At 31.1% G+C, this 24,009-nt stretch overlaps 2 protein-coding genes across 3 annotated transcripts in view; one reads left to right on the plus strand and one right to left on the minus strand.

Annotated features, from left to right (window-relative positions):
* The first annotated feature begins 1,829 nt into the window (after positions 1-1,829).
* LOC134283860 (uncharacterized) lies at positions 1,830-6,027 on the plus strand. Its single transcript, XM_062766374.1, has 5 exons — positions 1,830-3,122; positions 3,868-3,961; positions 4,623-4,670; positions 5,063-5,464; positions 5,768-6,027. Exons 1-5 carry the CDS (start codon positions 1,866-1,868, stop codon positions 6,025-6,027), a joined length of 2,061 nt encoding a protein of 686 aa, XP_062622358.1. The 5' UTR covers positions 1,830-1,865.
* A 7,593-nt stretch (positions 6,028-13,620) lies between these two features.
* Positions 13,621-24,009, minus strand: part of LOC134283883 (uncharacterized) — a 28,447-nt gene continuing 18,058 nt past the window's right edge. Inside the window, exons 1-5 of one of the 2 annotated variants that reach the window (XM_062766406.1) lie at positions 17,074-17,230; positions 16,525-16,635; positions 15,804-15,932; positions 13,805-13,822; positions 13,621-13,697 (exon numbers count right to left, since the gene is read on the minus strand). In XM_062766406.1, the coding sequence (XP_062622390.1) occupies positions 13,672-13,697; positions 13,805-13,822; positions 15,804-15,932; positions 16,525-16,635; positions 17,074-17,119 (330 nt within the window). In that variant the 5' untranslated portion in view covers positions 17,120-17,230 and the 3' untranslated portion in view covers positions 13,621-13,671. Of the gene's footprint in view, positions 13,698-13,804; positions 13,823-15,803; positions 15,933-16,524; positions 16,636-17,073; positions 17,231-24,009 lie in introns of those variants that run through there. The other variant, XM_062766407.1, reaches the window with a different exon arrangement.

A 24,009-nucleotide genomic window follows, 5' to 3' on the forward strand; every position in this document is an offset into this window, starting at 1 on the left:
ATATAATTCAATTTGTAAAATTTAAGTTATCACTCTTAAAAATTGTCAACACAATCAGGGTGTCGAATATTCACATTACAGTATTTTACACCTGAGATTTTAAGAAAAAATTGACTATTGAATTTACAAAGGCTTTTTTTCAATCGATTTTTGTTTTAGCAAATTAATTTAGAAAAAATGAGATGTTGCATATAACTTTTCTTTATTAAACATTGAATATATTATCAGTTTGCTTTCAATGATCAAGACGAAGAAACAGCATGTAAAAATCAAGGTTTTCTAGAAAATGACAGCTCATTTTTCAGCACAATATAAAAATTATATCTGTCTGAACAAAAAAAAAAAAAAAAAAAAAAATTAAAAATAAAAAATTGGCACTATCGATACATTTAATTTAGATAAAATTCTCAGTGTATTTTTTTTTTACGTAACTTGACCCTCATATTGGAAAGCAATAAGATAATAAAAGTGAAATCCATTTCATCCAAATTGGAGAGCAATAGGATAATAAAAGTGAAATCCATTTCATCCGAGCTCCTATAAAAATCGGCTGATTTACAACGTGTGTCATAATAAGTTCTCTTTCTGCCGAGAAGGAAAGGTAATTAAGGTTACAGTATATTTCTACTTAAGTCCACCCTTTCATGATTTTTTCAATTCTTTTGTTTTACATTCTTTGGCAAACCAACAAAAGTATGATAAAAATCCAACCATTAAACTGACTAATCTTGCAATTTTTTTTTATAATTACCAGGATTGCCCCATTTTGGGGATATATAGTTTTTATCCTGTCCATCCGTTTGTTTGTCTGTTTTTTGTTTGTCTGCAAAAACTTTAACCTTGGCTGTGACTTTTGAGTGGATTGGGTTATGGTTTTCATATTTCACAGACGTAATTCTTGTGACTGGACCTTTCTTTATATACCACCAAATTTAATCTCAAAACCTTGACCTTGATGTTGGACCCACATTTACCAACAATTTCAGAAAATTAACCTTGGCAATATCTTTTGCATAGATGGAACGACGAATTTCAAATTTCACATGTGTATTCACTGTGACAAGACATTTCACTGGGTGTAAAATATTTTTGAATTGACCCTAGAGTTTGTCCCACTTTAAAAAAAAATCAGCCTTGACCATAACTTTTTAGACGTTAGTACTAAGATTTTCATATTTCATAGGCGTATTTCTTGTATAAGGACCTTCCTATTGGTACCAGCAATTTTTACCTTGTGACCTTGGAGTTTGACTTGCATTTGAAAACCTTCAACCCTCCCTATAAGCTGTTATAAGGAGGCATCAGTGTTTCACAAACACCTCTTGGTTTTTTGTGTTGAAATATTATTTTGCATATATATAGGCCATGCACCTTAATTCTCGATTTGCTATTTATAACAATACTTTCATTTGAAATATTTTCTTAGGTTGAAAGAATGGCATTAAAGAAGAAAAAGACATGTGAACTCTTGTTAATGATAATTATATCATGTTCTGGTAGGTTTTCATTAAAGATTATTGAACATATTTTGTAAGGGTATTTATTTAAGAAAATATTTATCAGTTTAATAACTTTATATATATAACTTTACTAATGTATTATTTTTTTTAAAAAGGAATATCTATCAAAAACCATGTTTTGATGTGAAAATTAAATATATTTGAATTGAATGGAAATTCATTTCAATCCTGGTAAACAAATGTGTTTACGATAAGCCAATTTAACTGAAGTGAATACATTGTCTTATTGCCAAGGTTTAAAAACTTACACGTTATATAATGATTCGGCATGATCTTTGAGAAAGATGTTTTCTTTTAGGCATTGAGATCCCAGATAATCAGGGAACAGAATTCATCATTGGATTTATGGAGGCTGATGAGGCTATACACGGAAAAAATTCAGACAGTCCATTGAAACTTTTTATTACGACTGCCTCTGAATTTCCCGTGAACGTCAATATTTCTGCTCCAATGGCAAACGCTATCTACCAAGGTGACAGATTTACAATTAAAAAGGGGACTATACAACAGGTATTGATTCCTAAGTCCCTAAGATTACAGGGAACAGAGCGTGCAAAGAAAGCTATTCATATTGTCTCGTCCGCTGAAATTGTTGTTTTTGGACTAAATCAAGCGAAATATTCTACAGATGGATTTCTTGGAATACCTTTGGATGTTTTGGGAACTAAATATTTTGTTCCTTCCTTTTTCGAAAATGGCAGAGATTTTTTCAATTCTGCAATTCTCATTGTAGGAACACAAGACAGGACCATATTGAATATCAAACTGCCAAATACAAATAATATAAGGATACACTTTGAAGGTAAAAGTTATAGTCATGGTGACTGGATGAACTTGACCATTAATAAATATGATACCTTACAGCTTCTTTGCCGCGCCGATTTAACAGGTACGCTTGTTTTATCCTCAAAAAAAGTATCCGTTTTCGGAGGATCTACCATAACTTCTGTTGGTATAGGATCTACAAAGGATCACATCGAAGAACACATACCACCTGTAAACGTCTGGGGGAAAAAGTTTGCGATTAATCCAATTCCCGACACAAATCCAAACATTTTAAGATTTTTGGCAAGTGAAGATAATACTATGGTAAACATTAATAATAAAGAAATTCAGATAATGGCTGGAAATTATTCTGAAGCACAAGTGGATCGCTTTTCTTTTGTATCTGCAAACAAGCCAATTTTAACTGTGCAGTATGTTCCAAGTGGAACATGTCCTATAAATGGTTTTAAACCAGGCTGCCACAAAGGAGACCCATCTATGACTCTAATTTCCCCTACAGAACAAAATAACCTATTTTACTCGTTTTTAACACCAGTTTCATCTATGAATTTAAACTATAGTAACATATTTTTGTTCGTTATTGAAGATGGTTACGAGGATGGAATATTTCTAGACAACAGTCCTATTAAAAGAAGCGACTTCCACAATGTGGTACACAATCACAATATTACAGCCGGTTATATTCGAATATCACCTGGTAGTCACACCATAGAACATTCTTCAAAAAAGGTACCCTTTGGGGGAATACTATATGGCGGTATCGAGTTTGAATCGTATGCTTTCCCTGTTGGTCAAAGGTTTGCCACGATAAATGAGGTATTTCTCATTGTAAAACATACAATTAAAAGTGCACAAAACCCCCTTGAAATGCCAACATATCTGTATTGACATTTTATTTGTTTCATACATGTATGCATGTTTGTTTAAGAAGCATTATGGGCAATACAGATAAATTTGTTTAAAGAGAAACAACATATTGATTTTTCTTTTCGGAAAAACATGTACCTTACTTCACTGCAATTTTTTTTTAAAGCAATATAATCTTCATTTTTGAAAATTTTATTTTGCAAATATTAAAATGTGTTATTTTGATAAGTTTATATGTAATTTAATCCTTTAGACTAAGATAAAGTAGAAGAAAATTTTTTATATATAATCCAATATACAATTTTATATATCAAAAAATCATTAATGTACAGGACGACAATAATGTAATTTTGATTCAATCGAAGGTTATAAATAGTTCCTCCATCGCAAATACGAACAACAGGTATTATTAACGTTTTTTTTTTCTTTCATTGAAATAGTTAATTACAATTTTGCAACAAAAAATTCCGACATCAAAGTTGCAGCTCATATTGCTTTAAAATATCGTTTTTGTAATACGTACCTTTATTAGGTATTATCCGAAAGCGACTAAAAAGGAAAATATATAAGAGATCAAAGTTTGATTGATTGATAATTAATGTTTAACGCCGAGTGGGCAATATTTCGGTGAAAGAGATAATGTATACATATAGTAATTGGATGCATTTCTTTACTCTGTTCTATTACTATTTAGGAAGATTGTCGCTCTAGCGTTATGAGTCCTGGTGATGGTCTGGATAATGATTGCGATGGACAAGTAGATGAGGAAGTCTGTAATGATTTCAAAGGTAATTCAAGGGATTTCTGAAATAGTCTAACACTTATAAAATATCCTCGATTCAATAGAGACCTTTTAAATTATTTTCACTCAGATATGTTAGTAGTTTTTTATTCAACCATGTTCCACATGTTCAAAACACATTTTGATAATTTCTCGTGCATGTTAACAAATTTTAATCATATTCATCTTGCATGTGTGGAAACACACTTAACAACTTAGATATACCATTATTTAGACGTATGTAACTACACTGTTGGGAAAGATTGATTGATTGATTAATTGTATGTTGTTTAACGTCCCTCTAGAGAATTTTTCACTCATAAATAGACGCCACCACTTGCCAGTGGAGAGCTACAAATTTGCCATATACTCGGCACACTGGGCCATTGAGCAATGAGGGATCTTTTTCGAGCCAGCACCTACTGCGACACAGGATCTCGGTGTATACGGTCTCATCCGAAGGACCCGTCTCCACGTCCCACAGTGAAATTCAAACTCACGACGTAAGGATCAACGCGGGCAGCTGTGGGGAAAGAGAAATACTATGAGCAATGCATTTCTAATAAGTTTTAACTTTAAACCGAGTGAATAACATAACCTTTTCCAGAAAACGTTACATTAAATTTATATGTGTTTTGTAAATTACCTACTGACATGGCAATTTTTAGATAATGATAAGGATGGAAAAACAGATGAAGATTGTTCCATAGCACTGAGTAAGTATGTGTATTAGAACTGTCTACTGGAGTATCTGTGTAAAGAAGCTTTTGACGATTTAGTTGTGTTTTGTCTAATAAGAGTCCAGGGATTGTAATAAGTCAACAATTCCATATCATTAAATTCTTTATTAAAAGTTTTAGAATTTAAACAATAAATAGTGGTCATGTGTAAAGCTATATGAAAAATGAATCCAACTTTACTTTGCATGTATATTATCTAATAGACAGTTGATTGTAACAGCATTTCTTTTGATCATTTATATCTTACATAAAATTGATTCACTTACATTTTAACACAAGTTATAAAATTTCATTTGAAAATTGATCATAAGAAGAACTTTAAGAGACATGTAAGCTTGATGTGTGAAGCTATTTTCAATCCTTTATAGGTACAACAGTAAAAACCACATCATCAACAACAATTACAACTACAAAGGCAGCGATTAAATTCTCAACAAGTAAATCTATATTTGTTTCGAAAGTTACAACGTCAAATTCAACAACATCAGCATCTCCGACTAAAGCAAAATTATCTAAGACAAATGAAACTACAACATCAACCAGACCGGCACCAAAATCAACCACAAGAATAACAAAAACGTTAACAGAAACAACGTCACCACTGCCAATAGTTAAATCAATAACAACAACAACAACAAGAACGACACCTTCAGCTAGGACAACTTCAATTACAGTATCGAAAAGAAGAATGATGACGCCATCAATGAAAACAGCGAGAGCAACAACGAGAAAAATACCAGCAGTTACAACTATGAGTTCAGTACATCAAAGTATGCTCAAAACATAACCTTATTTTTGTTTAAAAACTTTATCTCATGTACACCTCAGGGATCAAACGAGGATACAGGGTGAAGCACAATTAAGTGCTAGTACATAGTATTGAGAAGTGGGGCAAAAGGGGAAGGCGTTTTTTCCTCACTCTTTTTCGAGAAAAGTCTTTTACAAGAATTCCATTAAAACGACAATTAACCCCTCCCCACTTCTTTAAAGTCTGGTCAAACACGTGTTATAACCTATTCTCTTTTTACAAATTTTAACACAGTACTAATTTCAATAAATTATTTTTTCAATAGACTCAGGCATGGATGAGGACCCTGAACGACCAGTCTGGCTCTCCTACACAGAGTATGGAATAATTGGTTGTGTTTCTGTGGTTGTTATTGGAGTCATTGGTTTGTGCTGTAAGAGGTGTTTTGGTCTGCTTGCCAAACGCAGCGATGACGACGATGACGATGAAGAAGAAAAACACCGACGAAAAATGTACAACAAAGCTAGAAAGGCAATCGGGCCTCCTGCTATCAGACCAATGTATATCGAACTTCAAAAGACATGAGCTGTCCAAAGCAAATGAAAATATGGAAGAATAATACACAAATTACAAGTTGTTCTTTTGAATAAAGATAATCATATCCATAATTCAGTTTTTTTTTCTAAAAATATATTTTGGCTACTTTAAAGTCTATCATCTAAAAAGTTAACCTTACATGTAACTTTATGAAAATCGTTATTATTTTCTATCACCCATTTCACCTTTTGATACAGCAATACATGAGTATTCATTGCACATGGAATTTACGTATTGACCTCGTCACCAAATTAGGGCGGGTATAACTATTGGCCAGAGATATTGCATTGGAATATATTGCAATATTTTCAACAAAAATTAAAATGGCATTTAAAAAAAATAAATTAATTTCAATTTATATGAAGAATGTACATAACTATGAAAAGAAACCAAAAAGGAAAAAATATATTAATTATAAATAGTTACTTTTCTTGTTTAAGATAATATGTGCCTGTTTGACAGTCGATGGAGCGGCTTTAAAACTTCATACAAAAATCGTGATTTTTTTTTAAAGGCGTTTGCTCCGTTAACAATTTGTATTGTTCTCGTGGACTTTTGAGCATGATCATTGTTCATTATTTTCATATATCTTGCATTGCTTTACAAAGAAGAATGTACGGTTTTAGCTTTATTGTGCCCTCAAAAATTAATGTTTTCAAAAAGTTTTGAAGCTAATATGAGTTGAGTATATGACTGTGATAGATCAGGAAAGAATATGGCATGATAGAGTACCATTCAGCAAATATGACGTCATAAATGTGATGCATTTCTCTATTTTAAACAGAAAAAGCATCAAAATGTCCCCATTTGAAGGGTAATTTTCCTTTAGGAAATAGTGTCCACAGCTGTCGCCCACTTTATTTTTGGATATGTTGTGCAAAATTCAATGAAAAATCACATATCTCAAAATCTTTGTTGGCGATGCATGTGGACAATATTATGTGAAAGAAAATTCCATTGAAAATTTGTGTCGTCTTCTGCAACTTTTTAAGAAAATACATAAAAATGCATGTGTTCATGACGTCACAATTAGCATTTAGAAACACATGTGAGGAAAATGATTTGTCTGCATGGAATTTCAATGATTCAGAAAACATGAGTTAATATTTTTTACAAGTGAAATTTTAAAGAAAATTTATATTTGTATGGAAAACCTTGTTCTTTATCGCCAAAAGTAATTTTGTAAATTTACTATATCTCCTTATTTCGGTATGTTGAAGTATTTTTTAATATAAAGACGTATATTTAAACTGTTACGATATTTCTATCTGAATTGATACACGCATCTTTTATCTTTTTCTTTTCAAGTGCTTAACAAATGGATTTGACAAAAAAGCTCCAATATGCCAACAAAGGAATTGATGCGGTGTATCCGAAGTAAAATTCTTTATTACAAAAGGGTCCCACAGTCTATTATTTCACCATATTTCTAATTAAATGGATAAGACTACATGTATTTTCTACAGATAAACAACTGTTGCTTCCAAATTTATTAGTTTCAAGAAAACTTCACATGGCCATTTTAAAAAATAATGTTTGGGTAAAATTATTCAATCGGTATGTAGGAGAGCATATCTTTTTTCCTGAAAATTTCAACATATTTGTTTACGGGATAAAAGGAATGAAAAAAAAATTTTTAGTCCTGCATGGAATTAAAAAAAAAATCATGAGTCGGGTCATGGCCCAGAGTATAGATATCGAATATCTGATACATAATCCTTCCCCTCTGTTTATGTTCTTCTTTACATAAAACTACATGTGTATAGTCCTGCTAGACACATTATTACTGTTGACATTAATGTAGTCGATAATGAGGACCTTAAATTATGAATTGTAAAAGGACCAACTTTAGGGAACCCCGGTCTATTACTGGCGTCAATGCTTCATAAATATAATGAATTCTTTTGAAGATTACTCCAGGCGATGGGCAAAACATGAAAAAGAAGAAGATCTTGACACTTTGATTAAATGTATCAAACGTTTGCTTAAATCTTGCATTTTAATTGCAATGCAATTGAAGGGCCAAATAAAAACAAAGTATCCTTCTGTGTTCAGTAATTCAGCATTCAGAAGTGAAATAAGAATTTCAATGTAGATAGATTACACGGTCAGTATTTACCAATCCCTAATGACAAAACAGGTAATATTATCTTTATTTGTAAGACGCTTAATTTAAATCATTTTTAGAGGAACTTTGATTTTATTCCACTGGTGGTAATCCAACTTATTCCAAAAGCTCTCTTTTTAAAGAGGAAATAATTCAAAAAACAGAATGAATGTAAGTTATCGCATCTAAATTGGATTCCAATTCTTCATAAAAATCCTTACAAACCAAGATATGCAGCGGGTTCCAGTAAATGTTCTACCAAACCATTTTCTTGGCTCTTCACTAATTTATTAACAGTAACAAAGGCAAAAACTTCAGGAGTACTGTGCAACAATATATTCGAGAAGTGGTGTTAATCAAATGTGGATACTTAACAAAATCCACGGAATTTTTGGGAAAATTTGAAAGCACAAAATTTTACCAAAACCAATAGCATAAAAACTTACGACTTTTTGACTTAATATACAACCATTCTCCAAAATTAATTAAAGTCCAAACTTTTTCTTATCATTGACAACTGTTTTTTCAATGAAAATGGAATTCGTAATTTTACTTATCTTGTCATCGGTCATTTCCAAAATTATTTTGTAAAAAACATTCTAATTGTACGCACAGATACTTTGAGGTTGATACTAAAAATATGCTTGAGTTTCTGATCGACGATATCTATATTGTTTTTGGAGACCAGGTCTCCCAACAATCTACTAGAATTCCTAGGGGTGCTTATTGCATCCCGTTATAAGCAGATATATTTTTGCAGTAAAATATATCTGCTTATAACGGGATGCAATTAGTCATAACTTTGTAAGTTTTATTGTCGTTCCAATGGCCTTGTCAGCAAATACAAAGTTTTTCATAGTAATTCTAAGACCATTATTTACACACTGATTTGAGAACGAATTTTTCCGTTATTTCCCGATCATGACAAGGAGCACTCGTCTAGTGTGACCGGTCAGCACGGTATGCCTACTCCTCCATAGCACCTGATCCCACCTATGAATGTTTGTTCTGTTCCAATTTTATATTGTTTAATAGATTTTTGATACTATTCTCCATATATTTCATGCTAACATCATTTCAAAGATTTCAAGTAAAGCATGACCATCTAAGGCAAATGCAAAAATAAATTCACCTGTGGGTTATATGACAAGGCGGTAAAAAGAACTTGTTAAACATTAAACAGGATCTACCAGATATCACCTTAAGAAATGGAAAACAGTATTCCTAAAAAAATTTTTTTTAGTTTTAGCGAAAAATATTTCTTTTACTCAATATATCTTCAATAAATTTATATTAAACCATTATATTAAGTACATAAAAATGCATATTATGGCAAGATGTACAAGCATCTTCAAGTTGAAATTGCGTCACGAGAAATACCATGCAAAAACCTATTAGGTATGGGATAACGATTGCACAATAATAATACTTATTGTATGATTGAATAATTCCTATCATTCTGATTGGCTGAGATCCAACTATGTAGAAAAAAATACTACGTTATATTTCCATGCACGTAACGTTCCAGGTGAATATAAGGACATTGATCTAAAAATAGATCGGGAAATTCCAAGTTGATACAAATAGATTTGGAAAGCTATTACAACTGCTATTGACTTTTTCTCCTGTAAACATAACATTAGGCGAATATAATTATGGGGTGGGGGTTGTAAGTGCGCATGCCGGGGCCCTCCCTCTGATAATTTTTCTAAACAAACGTTTTTACCTTTTTTAAAATGATAATCATTCATCCTTTCATAATCTTTTATTTAAAAAAGAGCCTGGCGTTATTTTTTTTCTTTTAAGGTAATTAAAATAGATTTAAAACATTTCAAATCAACACGACTTCAGGTTTATTTTTTTAACTCTGCTTCTCTCTTTATAGCTGTTTAGGACTTCAATAAATGCCAGCAAGTAATGAGTTGTATCATTGAACCATATAATAAAACAATTATTGCTCTTTTTTCAAAAAACACGATTATTCAAAAACCTTTGAAACTAAGGAGTTCACCTATGCCCTTGATAGCTCGAAGAATATTTACTCCTCAGGTGGCATTAGCAAATATGACCTCAAAAATAGCAATAATTGTATAATATTAATTTATTCAATGTAGAATGAAACTGTTTTATGACATGTATCTCATATGGTTTATCTGACACTGACACAAAATATATGTATTATCCATAAACTGAACTTGCTGTTTATCTCAAAATCTTTGTTGGCGATGCATGTGGACAATATTATGTGAAAGAAAATTCCATTGAAAATTTGTGTCGTCTTCTGCAACTTTTTAAGAAAATACATAAAAATGCATGTGTTCATGACGTCACAATTAGCATTTAGAAACACATGTGAGGAAAATGATTTGTCTGCATGGAATTTCAATGATTCAGAAAACATGAGTTTGTATTTTTTACACCAGTTTTATTTTTAAGAAAATTACAAGGCAATATTTGTATGGAAATTGTACCTTGTTCTTTATCGCCAAAAGTAATCTTTGGAAAGTTTACTATATCTCCTTATTTCGGTATGTTAGTATTTTTTAACAGACGTATATTTAAACTGTTAATATTTCTATCTGAATTGATACACGCATCTTTTATCTTTTTCTTTTCGTGCTTAACAAATGGATTTGACAAAAAAGCTCCAATATGCCAATAAAGGAATTGATGCGGTGTATATTAGTAAAATTCTTTATTACAAAAGGGTCCAGTCTATTATTTCACCATATTTCTAATTAAATGTTTAAGACTACATGTATTTTCTACAGATAAACAACTGTTGCTTCCAAATTTATTAGTTTCAAGAAAACTTCACATGGCCATTTTAAAAAATAATGTTTGGGTAAAATTATTCAATCGGTATGTAGGAGAGCATATCTTTTTTCCTGAAAATTTCAACATATTTGTTTACGGGATAAAAGGAATAAAAAAAAATGTCGTGTCCTGCATGGAATTAAAAAAAAAATCATGAGTCGGGTCATGGCCCAGGGTATAGATATCGAATATCTGACACATAATCCTTTCCCTCTGATTATGTTCTTTACCTACAACTACATGTGTATAGTCCTGCTTAACATTATTACTGTTGACGTTAATATAGTCAATAATGAGGACCTTAAATTAACAATTTTAAAAGGACCAAATTTTAGGGAACCCCGATCTTTACTGGCGTCAAAAATTCATAAATATAATGAATTCTTTTGAAGATTACACCAGGCGATGGGCAAAACATGAAAAAGAAGACCTTGATACGTTGATTAAATGCATCAAACGTATGCTTAAATCTTGCATTTTAAAAGCAATTGAAGGGCCATAAAACAAACTATCCTTCTGTGTTCAGTAATTCAGAAGTGAAATAAGAATTACAATGTAGATAGATTACACGGTCAGTATTTACTGATCCGTAATAACAAAACAGGTAACATTGTCTTTATTTGTAAGGCGCATAATTTAAATCATTTTTAGAGGAACTTTGATTTTATTCCACTGATGTTTCGGAATCCGTGTTTGCCAAAAGCTCTCTTTTGTATATTGGAAATAATTGAGAAAAACAGAATGAATGTAAGTTACCACATCTGAATTGGATTCCAAATCTTCATAAAAATCCTTACACACCAAGATATGCAGCGGATTCAAGTAAATGTTCTACCAAGCCATTTTCTTGGCTCCTCACTAATTTATTAACAGTAACGAAGGCAAAACTTCAGAAGTCCTGAGCAACAATATTTTCGAGAAGTGGTGTTGATCAAATGTTGATACTTAAAAAATTCCAATGAACTTTTGGAAAATTTGAAATCAATTTTTTTTTTACCAAAATCAATAGCATAAAAACTTACGACTTTTTAATTTAATATACAACCACCCCCCACGATAAATTAAAGTACAGGCTTTTTCTTATCATTGACAGCTGATTTTTTTTTAAGAAAATGGAACTCGTTGATTTACTCATCTTGTCGTTGGTCATTTCCAAAATTATTTTGTTAAAAACATTTTAATTGTACACACATATACTTTGAGGTTGATATTATGAATATGCTTGAGTTTCTGATTGACAATATCTATATTGTTTTTGGAGACCAGGTCTCCCAACAATCTACTAGAATTCCTAGGGGTGCTTATTGCATCCCGTTATAAGCAGATATATTTTTGCAGTAAAATATATCCTTATAACGGGATGTAGTCATAACTTTGTAAGTTTTATTGTCGATCCAATGGCCTTGTCAGCAAATACAAAGTTTTTCAAGTAATTCAGACCATTATTTACACACTTTTGAGAACGAATTTTTCCGTTATTTGATCATGACAAGGAATTTGTGTGACCGGTAGCACGGTAAAAAATCCCACCTATGAATGTTTGTTCTGTTCCAATTTTATATTGTTTAATAGATTTTTGATATATCCATATATTTCATGCTAACATCATTTCAAAGATTTCAAGTAAAGCATGACCATCTAAGGCAAATGCAAAAATAAATTCACCTGTGGGTTATATGACAAGGCGGTAAAAAGAACTTGTTAAACATATCTACCAGATATCACCTTAAGAAATGGAAAACAGTATTCCTAAAAAAATTTTTTTTAGTTTTAGCGAAAAATATTTCTTTTACTCAATATATCTTCAATAAATTTATATTAAACCATTATATTAAGTACATAAAAATGCATATTATGGCAAGATGTACAAGCATCTTCAAGTTGAAATTGCGTCACGAGAAATACCATGCAAAAACCTATTAGGTATGGGATAACGATTGCACAATAATAATACTTATTGTATGATTGAATAATTCCTATCATTCTGATTGGCTGAGATCCAACTATGTAGAAAAAAATACTACGTTATATTTCCATGCACGTAACGTTCCAGGTGAATATAAGGACATTGATCTAAAAATAGATCGGGAAATTCCAAGTTGATACAAATAGATTTGGAAAGCTATTACAACTGCTATTGACTTTTTCTCCTGTAAACATAACATTAGGCGAATATAATTATGGGGTGGGGGTTGTAAGTGCGCATGCCGGGGCCCTCCCTCTGATAATTTTTCTAAACAAACGTTTTTACCTTTTTTAAAAGCTGATAATCATTCATCCTTTCATAATCTTTTATTTAAAAAAGAGCCTGGCGTTATTTTTTTTCTTTTAAGGTAATTAAAATAGATTTAAAACATTTCAAATCAACACGACTGACGAGGTTTATTTACATTGTAACTCTGCTTCTCTCTTTATAGCTGTTTAGGACTTCAATAAATGCCAGCAAGTAATGAGTTGTATCATTGAATCGTATAATAAAACAATTATTGCTCTTTTTTCAGTCAATACGATTATTTAGCCACCTTCGAAGTACAATATTCACCTTGCCCTTCGGGCTCGATGAATATTTACTCCTCAGGTGGCTAAATCATCGTATTGACCTCAAAAATAGCAATAATTGTATAAATTAAATTACTCAATGTAGAATGAAACTGTTTTATGACATGTATCTCATATGGTTTATCTGACACTGACACAAAATATATGTATTATCCATAAACTGAACTTGCTGAGCCTGAAAAGGAAAAAAAAAATAGTTAAATGATGTTATCATGATAGATTAAAAAATGTAATAGTTAAAAGCAAGAATTGAGTCAACTTTATACGACAGATCAAACTTACCTTGAGTACTATTGCGTGCTAAAAAAAATAAAGAATACAAAAAATCAATTATTGCATTTGAAGTTAGTTTACTTACTGTTCATATAATGTCAATTGTAAAGCAAAGAAACACAGTGTTTTAAAGAGAGTTGTCTCTAAATGTTTTTATGATTGGACTCGCATGGCTCTTTTGTCAATTTTGAAGCACACTTTTCTCAATTCCTCTTCTTCTCTTCAGCTATTCACCAATAAACTTTAATTCTATCAATATTGATTAATTACACGTTGTTTAACGACCCATTCGAGAATTTTCACTCATGTAGAGATGTCACCATACACCGGTGAATGGGCTTCAAATTTTGACCTTTGCTTGCAATTGGCACGCAGGGCCATTGAGATTGAGGGGTCTTTATCGTGCCAACGCCTGTCGTGACATGGGACCTCGGTTTCAAAGGTATCATCCGAAGGACCCGCATCTTTCGACTTCAAGTGCCTAGCGCATGGCAAAGGACAGTTGCTTCCCATTTTTTATCGACTTTGGTCAGTCGCGGCCGAGATTCGCTCACGATCAACTACCAAGCGCGCTTTATCAACACAATCCAGAGACTTTTTGCCAAGGTTTTGGAATCTTACCAGTAAATCTGGATTATGCGCAAAATGTGGACTTTTAAAAGCCTCGATTCTTACAAAAAGATTAGTTCTAACATTCCAAATAATTTTTTTTCTGAATTAGAATTTCATAAATAATTTGCTTCACATTAATAATCTTAGGAAGATTCATTTGACAAAAACGAACTTTAAGAACTTTAAGGACAACCCTCGTGCACAGAGGGTTCGGTGTTGGAATGTTTTTAATTATATATACACTGTAATAATCTTGGTTATTTTCTTACATTAACTTCTTTGCCTGAACCTGTATTGTAAGCATTTGAAAGTAAGCGTCGACAGGGATTTCACTTAATAAATAAATGGACTTTTGAGCTTGAATACTGTTCGTTATCTCCATATATTTCACAATAAGGGCTGGATTTTTGAAAAAAAAATACATAAAGTATTGCTTTTCTTCAATTCTTTAGCACTTTTTTGCTAATTTATATGATTTGAATGTAATAAATATTTTAAAGAACTGTACCTTTCTTTGCTGTAAACTTTCCTATCAAGGAAATATGGGAAAATTGTGTTTGGAATAAATTGCCAGTTCGAGAGTTATTATTATATTATTTACTAAGGATAGCACTTTAAATTAGCTTAACGTATTTGGGAGAGTGGTTGTAACAGTGATGTAATTTTTAGTGAAGAGAAACACCAACAGAACTTAATGACATACGCAACGTAGTTTGAACATTTTTCTTTTTTTCCACGGAGTTGAAGAGTTCCAATTCTTGAAGGAACTGTGTGCAGTATTTTATGTCTATATACATTTATGGTGTTGTACACTTCTTGTAAAACAATTTTGGATAAAACAAACATCTAGAATATATGATTAATATTTTTTTCATATATTTTTCTTTGAATCATCCAGGAATTTTCATCAATTGATATCTTTCAAAAACTCTTGGTAATGCATGCTGATTTTTTGTATATGAACACCTGTAACATAATTAATCTTAAATTAAGGATATCTTGAAAAATTATCAGTAGGTATGGTACGTTGCGTATGTCCTTAATGAAAAGAATGATTTAAAAATCAGTCAATTTTGTAAGTGCAAATGGACAGCATGGCTACTACTTTTTCTGCTTTGATTTCTATGTAATTCCTTTAAATTTTCTATGAAAAATCCCCCATAATTATAAATTTAATATGCATGTACTGACATTCAAATTGATTCTTCTCTAAATTATTATAAAAATAATGCAATATTTATCAAATTTTGATATTCCAATTAAAAAGTTCTTGATCCTTATTTTGACCATTTTGAAAAAAAAGTCCAAGACAAAAAGCCTGGTGAACATGATCATGGTGTCTAAGAAAGACTTGTATCGGTTTTGAAGTGAGAATTGTGTTAATCGTAGTACTCACGAGAACAAAATCCGCAATATGCCGGACAATGAAGTCTCATATAGCCTTGATAATTAGGATCCGTACAATAGGCTTTTGCAGCCAAACTGCAATTATTCGCCATGTCCACACAGTTTGGAAGATGTAGATCTAAAAAATGGTTGGTGCCGTTAAAGAGTTTTCAAAAAGACATAGAATGCATCAGTGTTTTGCTTTTAGATGTTTTGTGATATTAAAAATATATGTAACATTGTTACACAATGTTTTGTCACCTATATTATATTTCAGATATATGACAAAATTATCATAGAATAAAATGTATCATCTTCATTCAAACTGTTTAATTTTGAATAATTTAATTTTACTTGTAACACGTCATTTGATTGGATAAAAGATTTCATTCATTTTATATAACATAACTAGCCTACGTCACAATGAGTTACGTCAAAAAACGTATTACTCCGCTTGCCGTTACTTTTAAAATTTAATCAATGTGAACCCATATTCTGGGGGAAAAATGCCTCCTTGTCTGCACTGAATTTAAATTATCATAGAATAAAAACTATACGATTCAAAATGGGGCTTCATAAACCGCTTCGCGGTTTATAAAGCGTAAACTGCCCCAAGTTATGTTACATCGTATAATATAAGTTGAAATAAGCTTCATTTCTTAAATAAATATAAAAAAATATTTATCACATTTTTTTACATGCATAAAGTAAGTGAACTTGTTTATACTGACCAGGACAGACTCCGCAGTAATCTAAACAGTAGAACTTAGTAAAGGTATTCCAGACATAGCCCTCACATCCAAGCTTCGCACAGTTCCCAAATTTGTCAACACAATCGCCATCTTTGAAATAAACATTTCGTAACACGAAATTGAAAAGAAAGACAATATCTTTAATTGTAAAATAAATATCGAATAAAAGCACTTAATTGTTCTTAAGTTTTGTTAACATGAACCCAAAAAGGAAATGTTCATAAGTATATTTTCTTTATATTATGGGTTTAGGGAGAGGGAACTTTTACATATTGACATATTCCAATATCTATAACCCTTTTGACACGTTTAGCATTTTTTCAAAAGAATATGGAACAAATGTACCTGAATAAATATGTGTTTAAAACCAATCAGTGAATAGGGAAAATTTCTTCTAACCAAGCTAAAGGTATCTAAAACTTCGAGAGAATTCATTCATTGTGTCCTAGAATAATTTTTAAAGAATTCAACAATGTGTTTTTTTTTTCAAATTTATTTGAATTATAAAAATAAGAAAAATATACTTGCCGACAGTGAAGGCATATGCAGACAATAATACTAGAAATGCATACATGATTTCTAGATAACAAAAGTTCCAATCAGTATTCTTTCCGTTTAACGTTTAATCGTTGATCTTCTTTTTGGTTAAAGGGCATTGCTCTATAAAGGCAGGGCAGGTCAATATCAAGTCTTCTCAAGAACAATTCTGTACGTTATCTGTACTGATAATTTAGACCTGAGTATTCACAGACATTAAACACGTCTTAATCAGCAAAATACATTAAAATTAAAAAAAAAAGGGACTCCATGCAAAAAATATACTTTCAGAAACAATATGCAATTATACTAAATATTTTCATATATATTTATCCACTAAAATGTTTAATGCTTTGTAATTTTCTTTTTAAACGATTAAAAATAAGCTTAATGATGCATATCGTTCTTTATTTATGTTAAGAGTTTTGATATGTTGCAAAAAAGTTTATACATATAAACGTTGAAAATAACAATGATGAATTTCATAATCTCGCGAAGAATTGCGAATCAAAAAAACAGGACAAAGACATGAATTTCTGAAGAGGTGGAATCTGGTGTTTAAAAGGAGAGAACTTCCCTTGTCTACTGTACATACCCGCCCCGGGTCCCATGCATTAATTAATGAGGTGAAATTAATCCATATTCAAAAGGATGTAAAACAATGATCTAATCATGCGTTGGAAAACATAGTTAATCAAATCATGATCCTCTTCAAAGAAGGTCGTTATAACGACCATAGAATTTACAATGTGCCTTCCTCATACATCATCACTTTCTTACCTAGAAACCTGCATTTGCTTCAAAATTTTCCACACTTAAAATATGTTTTTAAATATCAAGTCAATTAGGAGAAAAACACCAGGAATATTATAAATAAATACGGAAAAGATGAGTTTGTTGGCCATTAATTAATGTCTACGTAAAGTAAATTTTCAAGTATGAAGCAGAGTTAAAGAAAACATGTATGTGATTTTTTTAGTTTACCATACATGTGTATGATGTATAAAGACATAATGAAAGAATTTGAAAATTTTTATTGTTAATTGGTAAACTTCTTCGACATAACGTAAATTAATAAAGTGTACATCGTAGTTTGCAAATAAAATAACTGTTATATCAAACTTTCAGATCTTCATACTAAATAAATATTCAACTAATACTAAAGATTTATATCTATCTGGGACAGCATATTAAAGCTGTGAGGAAAAAAAATCATCAAAATTAAAGTAGTCAAAAGTTTACTACCATCTCAAGCTTCTTATTAATCGGAATTAGAAAATTTAATTAGATCAGGAGGCGCAGCGGTTAAAACATTAGTTCTAGTTTTGTGGTACAAGGACTTGGTCCTTACGTCGCAGTTTCGAATCCCACAGCGAGACGTGTAGCCAATTAAGGGTTGCAGACAGACAGACAGACATTCCATATTTCCTCTGCAGCAGAGATCAATGCATCAAACTATTAAGTATGTAATAAGATTTGAACTTTAGAACAAAAATGTGGAAATATGTACACAAGATCAGGCCATAATTAAAACACTATGTACATCATTTATCAGTTTTTGAAGTTTTATAATTCATGTAAGTGAGTGTTCATTTCTGTCATCATACGTGCAACACCAGTTGCAACAGCAAGCATAAACATTCCCCACTCGTCCTCACATACGAAAGAACCACATCTTGATCCAAGAACGGTGTTAGCGATCTTGAAAGTCTTCACTATTATTTGTGAGGTTAACGTAAGATAGGACATTTATCGCGTTTACTTTTCGTCCATCAAGCTGTCTCTGTTAGCAAATAGCGTTGGGCATTCAAGGAGAAAATGCATTGCAATATCAAAATTGTCGTTTGCAATGATATTCAATGTCATTTTAATGTGATATTGATTTTGTACATGTTTTAATACCATGACATTTCCGTGCTACGGAAGCGTAAATGGCTCTACACTTGTTGTGTTATAAATTTGTATATTGTCTTATATTTTATCGACTTATCAACAAATAAAGTGTTATACCTCCTTATTTATGCCCATATTTTGAATTGTATCGAGGTGTATTTACATAATTGAAGGCAACTTCTTTTGTTCAATAGATTTTATTGCTTTAACTTTTATCGACTGAAATATTATACTAATTTTCAAATATCGATCTAAACAAAATATTTATTCATGTCAATATAGTATTGTCGATTTGAAGAAATAGATATGAAGTTATATCGATATAGATATATGAATATTTTCGAGAAGAAGTCAGAAAAAGGTGTTTTTGAATTAACTTGGAATCCCCCCCCTCCCCGCCAAAATAATCCAAAAACACTTTATTCTGACTTCTTTCTCGCAAATATTCATAAATTAAAATTGATCTGACTATATCTTTATTTTATCATATCAACAATATTATATCGATATGATTAAATATCTTGTTTTAATCAATATCTGAAAATCAATATATTATTTCAGTCGATAAAACTTAAAGCAATAAAATCTATTGAACAAAAGAAGTTGCCTTCTATTATGTTAAGAAATCTTAAAACAATTTAAAATATGAACATAAATAAGTAAGTATAACACTTTATATGTTGATAAGTCGATAAAATATAACACAATATACAAAGTTATAACACAACAAGTGTAGAGCCATTTACGCTTCCGTACATTTGAGACAGTTCATAATCTATTTTACTGAATACTAAAGAAACAATTACTATTCTATTTCTTTTGATATGTGGGGTTTTCTTGTCCGGTGCCAATGTTCCCAAAACTCACATGTTAATAAAAGGTAAGTCAGCTTAGAATTTTAAAAATATTGTGCAATCGTAAAATATTAAAATTATTAGATACATGTATGAATGAAATTTAATCACAGAAGTATTTCATTGATCTTTAAAATGATTGTTATCAATTGAAAATTATGGCGATATTTTCGTCCCTTTAGAGTCGAGTACAATATAATGTTTCTGCAATATTTTCATTTACACCTTACTTGAAAAACCATTTTAATTAAACATTGAATTTGGGCTGTAAAACAACGAAAACAATTAGAAAAGTAGCTATTTCGGACTGTCACCTGAAGAAGGCACTGAGTACAAAACAATATTATCACAGATAATTCAATTTATGCCGCTATGAGAAATATATTTTACACCTTAGGATAATTCCGCATATCTCTGCGCAGTCTGCAGGATATGCGCCTTTATCGCAGCGCAATTATCAAATAACCTTTCATTGCGAAATCGCAAGCTTAAATTTCTTGACAGAGTAACCCAATCAAAATCCTTGATTTTGTTGCGCCATTTTTGTTAGCCTGGTAGTGCCTTGAAAAAAAATGTTTGTGGAAAAGGGGACCTGCGTACATGTGGCATCAGATTTAATTATTGGCCAGCTTCTTAGGGGAGAATCATCGGTCCCTGTAATTTATGCAGTGGAAATTATCCTCGTATCGTGGAACCTATATCGGTGGAGGCACAGATGGGTTTTTGGCAGAACTCGTTACTACACACTGCAATGGTAGCTGTTTACTTCGACAACCCTCTAGGAAGAATTTGAAACACGGGGACCCTTTCGCCCATGCATTGGAGAAGTTCTAGGAACGCAGTGATTGTGCTTTCCTGTCAATTAAGGGCAGTATTGTTTTTGGTCATTATAAAAAAAAAAAATAATAATGTTTTAAAGTTTACATATTTGGAGCAGCTTTAAAATCATTGTTTTATTCATACTTCATTTTGGTTAAGCTGCATGCCTTTATAAAATACAGGCTAACTGGCGGTGCAACAGGGCAAATCATTTTCATAATTTATATTTATTTACCATATGTACCTGATACCACTTCATGGGTTCTCCTTATGATTTGTCTTTCTGATGTTCAGTAAATACATATTATGGAAATAATAGCATTTATGCCAAAATTATTTTCCATTTAGTTATTTAACTTGTATCGTTGCCCAGATTATGATACCCCCTTTTCATGGAGAGAATTATTAGTTGTCTCGGCGAATGAAATCTCACTATTACCTATCATGTGTACTTAGTCTATTTACAGTCATTGTTCTGTTGATGGAATATTCTGCACCTGCATCAAAATTGTGAATTTTATACATGTTATATGTCTGTTTGATTCTGCAATTTTATTTATCCTGTTTACACTGGAGTTAATAACTTGCCTGATCATGGAACCTGTTTACGCATAATTTATGGCGGTGTTGTCCTAATATTGGTGGTTGATGGAATCATTGTTTACACATGGAAATATTGGATTGTTTACAAACACATGCATGTGTTAAATCAAGTATTAAACTTTCTTCAGTGTCCATGCACGTGTTAAATCATTTCAGCTGATCAAACTTTCTTCTATAGTATATTCATAATAATTACTAAAATTAAATTAAGACATTTCTATGTGTGCCATATATAATAGTTCCATCATTGGAACATTGTTTGTTTTTTTTACTTATGGGAAATATATTTTGTGTCATTGGGATTTGAATGCATTTCAATCTTCTGCATGATGCAATATGCAAATCTGAGATAAAATAAACAGAGAGCAATTGATTACCTGCACAAAATGTGTCAAGGGGGTTATCGGTCAATTAACCTGTATGCTGATCTACACATGTTTGCTTTTTTATGAATCTGTGTTCGAGGTCAATTGGGTCACCACGGGATGTCAGCTGGAGTGTCATGGATTATACTCTGGGTTTCTCGGGGAGTCTCTCCTATCTTTTCTGATCCTGGCTGCGGATGGAGTCCACCTTCAGTAAACTCCATTCACTGTCCAGCCTATGTGGCTCGAATGTTCTTTTGCTTGTGCATTTTATCATCTTTTCAAAGAAATAAGATCCAGAACACCGTTTTATGTTTTATATTATTATTATATAGTCTTTATTAAATTATGCTCAGCTCAGGGCTATATAAAGAGTGGTGTACTGTTCCTTACAATATCTTGCATATCCAATTTATAATTTACAGAATGTTTGACACAATTTCTCTAATGATGCGAAGATATCAATGAAGTTGATAACCATTTTTTGCAGCATTAGAAAAAGGGAACATTTGGTAATTGCCATATATCTGAAGACATATTAAGTTGTTTTCTGGCTGCCTTACATATAATTCTTAAGGGGCATTATCCCCGTAAGGAAGTCTCAGCTATGTTTAGTATATTGTTATGTTCAGCAAAATCCTTATTAGTGGGTTTTGAAACATTCAATATGTCATTTTTTTTATGCTATAAGTAGAACTATTGGGAGAAAAATGGTTCAAAAAAAAAAAAAAAAAAAAAAATTAAATTAAAAGAAAAAAGAAAAGATAAGAAAAAGGGGAAAATATAATGTGCATTTTAATAAATAAATAAGTAGAGAGTAGAGAAATTCAGAAAATGTTTATAAACATTTTAGTTTGACCATTAAGAATATGTTCAAGATACACTGTACTTGTGAAAACATTCAATATATTGTTCCAATATTTGTGAAAACATTCAGTATAACATCGATTAGTTTGGTTTGTTTTTTGTGAATGTTTAAAGTTTTTGAGGGAAACATTCAGTATAATGATTAAAAGTTTTCCTGGGAATTAAGTATTTTATTTCAAAATTTTGGGAAAACATTAAGTTCAATGTTTCATTGTTTTTGTGCAAACATTCAGTATCAGGTTTCAAAGTTTTTGAAGAAACATTCAGTATGCTTCATTGTCTTTGTGAAACATTCTTTATAATTTATATTTCAAAGTATTTGTCTCAAACATTCAGTATAATGTTTTCAAATCTGTGTCGAAACATTTATTATGATATTTCAAGTTTTGGTGGAAGCATTCAGTGTAATGTTTCAAAGTTTATGTCGAAACTTTTAGTTTAGTGTGTCAGGTTTGTTTTGGAAACATTCAGTATAATGTTTCAAGTTTTTGTGGCAACATTAATAAGTATAATGTTTTAAAGTTTTTGTAGAAAAATTCAGTATATTGTTTCAAAGTTTATGTCTAAGTATTCAGTATAAAGTTTCAAGTTTGTTTTGGAAACATTCAATATAATGTTTCAAAGTTTTTGTGGAAATATGCAGTATCATGTTTCAAAGTCATGTATTAGTGTTTGTGGAAACATTCAGTACAATGTATCAAAATTTATGTTGAAACAGTCAGTATAATGTTTGAATGTTGTTTTGGAAACATTCAGTATAAAGTTTTGATTGAAACATGCAGTATGGTGTTTCAAAGTATTTGCGGAAACATTCAGCATAATTGATTCAAAGTTTTTGTGGAAACATTCAGTAAAATGTTTCAAAATTTTTGTGGAAACATTCAGTATAATGTTTCTAGTCTTAGTGGAAATATTCAGTATAATGTTTCAAAGTTTTGTGAAAACATTCAGTATAATGTTTCAAAGTTTTCGTGGAAACATTCAGTATAATGTTTCAAAGTTTTGTGAAAACATTCAGTATAATGTTTCAAAGTTTTCGTGGAAACATTCAGTATAATGTTTCAATGTTTTGTGGCAGATGCAGTATAATGTTTCAAAGTTTTTGTGGAAACATTCAGTATAATGTTTCAAAGTTTTGTGAAAACATTCAGTATAATGTTTCAAAGTTTTGTGGCAGATGCAGTATAATGTTTCAAAGTTTTGTGGAAGCATTCAGTATAATGTTTCAAGTTTTTTGTGGAAACATTCAGTATTATGTTTCATAGTGTTTGTGGAAACATTTAATATAATGTTTCATAGTTTGTATGGAATATTCAGTATCATGTTTCATAGTTTTTGTGGAAATATTCAGTATCATGTTTCATAGTCATGAATAAGTGTTTGTGGTAACATTCAGTATAATGTTTCAAATCTATGTCGAAATATTCGGTAAAAATGTTTTAAGTTTGTTTGGAAACATTCAATTAGGGTTTCAAATTTGTTATGGAAACATTCAGAATAATGTTTCAAAGGTTTTGTGGAAGCAT

This window comes from Saccostrea cucullata, unplaced genomic scaffold, assembly GCF_032062105.1.
Source record: "Saccostrea cucullata isolate Sc308-1 unplaced genomic scaffold, CSIRO_AGI_Scuc_v1 ctg852, whole genome shotgun sequence".
Taxonomy (NCBI): domain Eukaryota; kingdom Metazoa; phylum Mollusca; class Bivalvia; order Ostreida; family Ostreidae; genus Saccostrea; species Saccostrea cuccullata.